Genomic DNA, 6933 nt, shown 5'->3' with positions numbered 1-6933 from the left:
AGTGGAGGTGGTCATGAAGGAGGTGCAGAAGTACTCTGTAGACCGTATCCGTCTCTTGAAGCTACAGAAGAACCACGGCAAAGGTGGAGCCATCCGCAAGGGTGTCATGCGCGCTCGTGGTCAGCGTGTGTTATTTGCAGATGCAGACAATGCTACGGAAATCAGAGACTTTGACAAGCTGGCCAAGGCCTTGGACGAAGCTGCGAACTCAAATGGTGTCGTGGTGTGTGGCAGTCGCGCTCATCTTGAAGAACAGACTATCGCTAAGCGAAACCCGCTCCGGAATTTATTGATGCACGGCTTTCACTTGATAGTGTCGACGCTGTGCATTAAAAACGTGCGGGACACCCAGTGTGGCTTCAAGCTCTTTGATCGCACAGCGGCCCGTGTGCTGTTTGCCCCAATGCATATCGAACGATGGGCGTTTGACGTCGAGCTGCTGTACCTCGCAGCCAGCAGCAAGATGGCAATCAAGGTGCGTACAGTGATTTTACGCTGAGGTATTGATGAGACTCTCACACTGTCATACATTTGCAGGAAGTTGCTGTGCAGTGGACGGAGGTGCCAGGTTCCAAGCTTAGTGTCATCTCGGCGACGATCACGATGTTGCGAGAGATCATTCTCATCCGTTTGTGCTATACTGTCGGCATCTGGAAGATCAACGACGGTGGCTTTCGTCTAGCCAAAAGACCGTGATTAGCAAAACCTCGCTCGGTCCGTGTACTTACTGGGAGCCAACAGGGAATCTAGGGCTCACAAAACTAAAATCCATGCCTATCTGTTCACTCTGGAGTCTTTAAGCATGAGCTAATCATCGGGTCTACATCAAACGCACATGCCTCATTATTTAGAAACGGTCAACGGGGTCTTTCGGTGGTGCCATGGGGTTTGCTTTGGAGTCTACGTAAAACACAAACAATTAGCGCACTGTAACTATGCGTTGGGTAGTCGCTACTCAGTCAACGTACTCTTGCGCTTACAGTGCCCAGATACCCTCTCTTTCTGCGAAGCTGAACATGTTCGTTTGAAGCAGAATCATCTCGGTTCTTGCTATGCTTCGCTTCTTTCCAATAAGCAGCATCACTTGAGCTGTTGGACAGCACAAAGCTCAAGTTCTTTCGGTCCATCCTGGGAGATCTTTGCTTGTCAGGAACAAGATTCAGTGTTCGCTGCTTGGGTCGCTGTGGCTTGGTGGGGGTTCCGCTGCTGATAATTTCTAGTTCGTCTTTCCGTTTGCCTTTACTCAGCCACGACTGGAGTGGCCCACTTGGCCCTGCGTTATTCTTGCGATAGTTCGAACGCTGTTCGCCCCACTCTTTGTTTCCAGACTTATCGCGTGGGTTGGTTCCTGCTCCTGTACTTTTCTCCGCTTCAAGTTCTTTTTTCTTCTCATCCAGCTCGAAGTATTCATCCAAACCCCAAACTGTGCGCTTTTTGTTCTCGATCGCCTTGATATCATATTTCTCTTCAGCATGATTCATAAACCTCTTTAAATCGATTCCCGATTTCTTCTTCGGTTGACGTTGTTTCTGCTCAGCACCGAAGAATCTGCTGATCCTCTCTTGGTTTTTCTTGGGCGTTGTGTCTATCGGTCTGGTCTTCTTCTTTAGCGTTGAATCGCTTCGCTTCCTCTTACGTGACTCGTGTTTGTCATACTTGAACTTCTGCTCCGGCCGCGTTTTGTCGTCCTCAGGTCGGCTCTTTCTAGAAAACTTTTCATCATCTCGACTCTTCTTCAAGACGACCTTGTCATGAGACCGACTACTTGAATAGTGCTCCGTGTTTTCTCTTGGCGTCAATGGCTTCCGCTTCTTTTTCTTCCGTTCTGGTGTCGAAATTTTCTCGATCGAACTGCGTTGACAGCTGGTAGTCTCGCCTTCGTCAGTTGAAGTTAACTTGGTAAAGTAATTACTCATGACCTTCTTGCTACTAGCATTCGCCTTTTCTTCCTTTTCCTTTGCAAGTTGCCTTTTTGTAGACCTCATCGCATCCTCAAGACCCTAAAACACAAAAAAGTACAATTGTCACACAGCCATCCAGCAATATTAGTTATCCACATCACGGTACTACCTTCTTTAGATCAGCATTCAAGCGATCAGCTCGAGTCTCGCCTTCGACTTCACCATCGACCAATCTATACGTCCGCAACTTCCTCCACTTTGCATCTAAACACGAGACCCGTCTTAGTCCAATATTGCCTTCACCAAGTTGCAAATTCTCGGGAAATGGATGACGCACCATTGGACGAGATTTCGACGTCGTTGCGGTCTCGATTCCGCTTCAACATGATGGTCAGCGGGAGCCTATGCAGCAAAACGACACCCCAAGGTCAGAAATTGCGCTAATAGGTTCGTTCTACAGCAATCTTCTCCTTATATCGAATTCGTACATCTCCTCAGTATCCACGCGTATAGGGAACTCGTCATCTTGGCGGTCTATACGGAGAACTTTGGACACACGATGGCCGCGCGGGTCCCCCGCAACGAACGCCTGTAGCATCAGACAGACACGAATTGTAAGACTTCTAACATGAATTATAGCACACGAATTGGAGGCAAACCGCGCACCATAGAGTAGTATTCGACCGTGTCACCAGGGAATAGCGTCTCCGCTTGGAGCTCCGATGCCGAGAGCCCCACCATCGTCACACGCTTGGCACCACCGTCTCGGCTAAATAATTGGCGCGCCAAATTCGTACAAAACCTTTCACATAGCATAGTTAAATTCTTGTCCTTAAAACAAAAGCAAAATAAAAGCAAAATTGCTCTAATCTTTATTTGCTTTCTTCTGTGTGTGTTTTTAACAGATGTGTAGGATAAACTTTCCTAAAAAAACTTAAAGCTTAAGCTTTTTGTAAAAAAAATGAAGCATGTGTACGTGTAGTACCGGTACACGGTGTACCGGTACTTCAGTATCACTTTACTTTAGTAAAGCAAAACATTTAACTTATTTTAAGAAATCGAACTGTATTGCATCTTTTTAATTGAAGATCTTCAAGCAGTTTTAGTCAACATGGGTCGAGATGATGTGCTGGTCCTCTTCGCTTTTGATAATGTACTAGTAGACGTGGACTCGAACGTCGGCACCGCTCAAGCACTCGACGGTGAACGGGCCAACACAATCTGGACCAAACATGCTGCAGACGCGAAGCTCGACCGTGCCAAAGTGATGGACGAATTCTTCGTCCAACTCGCCAAAGAGCGCCCCCAACTGACACACGAGGACATTCGTAACGCAGCGCAACGTCTTCCGTTCAAACAGCACATGCTGGACGCCATTCGACTCGCAGTGGATGACTTCGGAGCCACATGCAAGATCGTGAGTGACTCCACGGTCTTCGGCGTTCAGAGCTTTCTCGAACGTCACGATCTGGTCGGTCGAGTGAGTGAGGTGGTGGCCAACCCGACGCACTTTGAAGACGGAGGCAAAGTGTTGAGAGTGAGGCCTAACCAGGGTGACCATGTCGCTCCACATGGCTGTCAAGACTGCGCCACCAACTTGTGCAAAGGTGTTGTGCTGGATCGGATCCTGCAGCAACATCGGTACTCAAGAGTGCTGTATGTTGGTGGAGGGGTCGAAGATTTTTGTTCGTCGACGAGATTGGCAATGTGCGTGAAAAGACAAAGAAGAGCTCGCTAAAAAGTATACTGATCATTTCTTTGCATTGTTCTTTTTAGGGACGACGTCGTGTTTGCTCGCGTGAGTGGGAAGAACGAGTTATTGACACTGCTGAACGAGAATCCTGACCAGATTCAGGCGCATATTCGCCAGTGGAGGACGGGAGAGGACATCCTCGCCTACTTCCGAAGCTTTTTCTATCGTCAATACCCTGAATGTCGTCAACCAAACGCTAGCGACACGTTGATCTACGCTGAGCAGGACGGAAACTTTTCGGTTCCCACCCCAATGCCTCGAGAAACCGGAGAACTGCTGGTGGTTTTCGATTTTGACGACTCGTTAGTGAACGAGGACTCGGATGTGTTCGTGTTCGGGTCGCTCCACCCAGAGTTGTGTCAAACAGTGTATGAACGACACGCTAAGAAGCCGATATGGCCGAGCGTGTTCGATGATATGCTCCAGGTTTTGTCGAGCGAGAAGCCTCACGTGACGCCTGAGTTGATTCGTGACGCGGTGGCCCAGATTCCGATCCAAGCTCGTATGATTGACGCTATCCGTATGGCAGTGGAATTGTTCGGTGCGGAGGTCAAAGTCATCAGCGACGGCAACACATTCTACATCGAGAGTATGTTGCAACATCGAGAGTTGAGTGAACACGTCAAGGAAGTGTTTGCCAACCCTGTCGAGCATGAAACCTTAGACGATGGACGCACCAGACTTCGTATCCGTCCGTACCACGCCGATCATCTCGATCCACATGGATGCACGTGGTGTCCTACAAACATGTGCAAAGGCAGCATTTTGGATTCGATTCGCAACGGGAAATCCTACTCCCGCGTGATTTATATTGGCGACGGCACTGGAGACTTCTGCCCGGCATCTCGCCTAACAGAGTGAGTTATTGACGGCAAAACAGCACTTGTAAAACGTGTTTCTGACATTATTATTACTGCAAATGCAGGAATGATGTGGTGCTTGCGCGGTCACACCTCGTTAATGGGAATCCGTACGGTTTACAGAGAAGAATCAACGAAAACCCTGGTGTCGTACACGCTCCCGTCGTGTCTTGGAGCACAGGATACGACATCTACCGTCGATTCGCTCAGTTCTGTCCGTCTCCGTACGTCATTCCTCGTGTAACCCCGCGAATCTCCGGCAGCGTTTTGGTCGTGTTTGATTATGACTGGTCGTTGGTCAACGAGAACTCGGACACTTTCATCTTCCAGCAATTATATCCCCAACTTCTTGATACATTGCGGGAACGACGCAAGACGCAGCCATCGTGGACGAAGATCATGGACGATATGCTTGGCGTGCTAGCAGAAGACAAAGCGAACATTACTTCGGACACGATACGAGCCACAGTGGCCCGTGTTCCTATTCAAACGCACATGCTGGATGCTCTTCGTCTCGCTGCTGAGATACACAGCGCCGACGTCAAGATTGTCAGTGACGCGAACTCTGTGTACATCGAGAGTATGCTGGAACATCATGGCTTGACACAGGATGTAAGCGAGGTCATCACAAACCCCGCTTCATTCGAGCTAGAGGAGAATGGGTGCAGTCGTCTTCGTGTCCGTCCGTACCATGGAGTAGCGTATGAACCTCATGGCTGTAAATGGTGCCCCACGAACATGTGCAAGGGTCGAATTGTTGACATCCTGCGTAATACACATTCATACACGTCTGTGCTGTACGTTGGCGATGGCTCGGGCGATTTCTGCGCAGCGACGCACCTGACAAAGTACGTTAAGTATTTGGTGCTGGAAATGAGGAATACCTAACTTTTTATCGGTTGCAAAAATTGCAGGAATGATGTCGTATTTGCACGCGCGGATGAAGCAAACGGCAGAGCCTATTGTGTTGCAGAAGCGAATTGATAGCAATGCTGAAATGGTGAAGGCGGCTGTGGTTCCCTGGAGCACGGGCGACGATATCTATCGTCACTTTGCGCAGTTTTTTCACGCGCCACCTCAGTGAAGCTTTTTCTCAGTCTAGTCGTGTTGCTTGAAGCAAGGCGCTTGAATGAACATGCGTCATAACCCGTGGTCTTATCAAACTGAATCAACTCTTGCAGCCGTACTTTTGAAAAATAACAAAACGTTTAAGACCGCGTTTTGGCTTGATGTCTTCGATGCGAACTTTAAACTACAGTAAACACTGTTGAGAATCAGCGGTGCTGGCTCGTGTCATCGACGTCTATTATAGTGTTCAACCACTTCAACATGGAAGCTCATTTGAGTTCAAATGTGACAGTACGGTCAGTGTGCATACTGTTCAATTCGATTTGATGCACTCACTTTGAGTGTGAGTCGTCACATCATCATGGATCGCAAAGATCGCGATGAAGTGCATCGAGTGCATATTCCGAAAAGATTCACGTCCAACATTGCAAACCGAGAGAAGAGGTCTGTTCCTCATTTCGCGACTTCTTCCTTCAGTATCCGAGAGGCTTCATAAGGTATTCCCTATGTCTGAAAGTTCGGGAAAAGTGCTGGTGGTCTTCGACTTCGACGAGTCGCTGGTAAACAAAGAATCGGACAGATTTCCATTCCAATGCTTCCACCCAGAGTTGCTCGAGACACTTGATGAACGCCACGCGTTGAATCCTGTCTGGCCGAGTGTATTCGATGAGATGCACGGAATCCTGGCAAACGAAAAACCGGAGATAACACCTGAGCTGATTTGCGCGCGAGTTGCACAAATCCCAATCCAAGAACGCATGGTCGACGCCGTTCGCATGGCTGCGGAGAAGTTCGTCAGCGATGGCAACAGCCTCTTCATCGCAAAAGCACTGATGTACCATGGACTGACGCCGTATATCAACGAGGTCTTGACGAACCACGCAGAGGTCGAGACAATGGACAATGGACGCACCAGGATTTGTCTCCGTCCGCATCATGACACCCCGATGAGTTGTCCGTGGTGCCCCTCGAACTTGTGCAAAGGCAGCGTTCTGGATTCGATCCGTAGAACAAAGCAATACTCCCGCGTGCTTTACGTCGGTGATGGCATTGGAGATTTCTGTCCTGCATCTCGTTTGACAAAGTAAGGTGCCAGGATGGGGTTGGTTAAGCTGCGGTACTGTGCTAACTGTTTATGATCTCGCTTTCAATTTGCTTAGGAACGATGTCGTGTTTGCACGCGCGGATGAAGCCACTGGAAGGTCGTACGGACTGCAAACGCGAATTGACAACAACTCTTCGCTAATCAAGGCATCAGTGGTGCCCTGGAGCACGGGGGACGACATCTATTGCAACTTTGCGCAGGTTTTTCAGAACCAGATTTCATCATGCTAAGCGTAGCGTTGTGTGT

The 6933-nt window shown here is 48.8% G+C and overlaps 2 protein-coding genes across 2 annotated transcripts in view; both read left to right on the top strand.

Moving 5' to 3' along the window:
* Positions 1-696, top strand: part of PITG_06876 (putative dolichyl-phosphate beta-glucosyltransferase) — a gene marked incomplete at both ends in the record, with an annotated part of 1144 nt that extends 448 nt beyond the window's left edge. The window contains 2 exons of the mRNA XM_002904809.1: positions 29-475; positions 538-696. Coding sequence (XP_002904855.1) covers positions 29-475; positions 538-696 — 606 coding nt within the window. The remainder of the gene's footprint in view (positions 1-28; positions 476-537) is intronic.
* Positions 697-3168: 2472 nt separating this feature from the next.
* On the top strand, positions 3169-5598 carry PITG_06874 (pyridoxal phosphate phosphatase, putative; the record flags this gene model as incomplete). The annotated part of the gene is made up of 6 exons (XM_002904808.1): positions 3169-3552; positions 3678-3699; positions 3785-4511; positions 4580-5362; positions 5429-5438; positions 5488-5598. 6 exons carry the CDS (start codon positions 3169-3171, stop codon positions 5596-5598), a joined length of 2037 nt encoding a protein of 678 aa, XP_002904854.1.
* Positions 5599-6933: the final 1335 nt, after the last annotated feature.

Source organism: Phytophthora infestans, genomic scaffold (genome assembly GCF_000142945.1).
Source record: "Phytophthora infestans T30-4 supercont1.10 genomic scaffold, whole genome shotgun sequence".
NCBI classification, from domain to species: Eukaryota; Oomycota; class Peronosporomycetes; order Peronosporales; family Peronosporaceae; genus Phytophthora; species Phytophthora infestans.
This window is presented reverse-complemented; position numbering and strand designations above follow the sequence as displayed.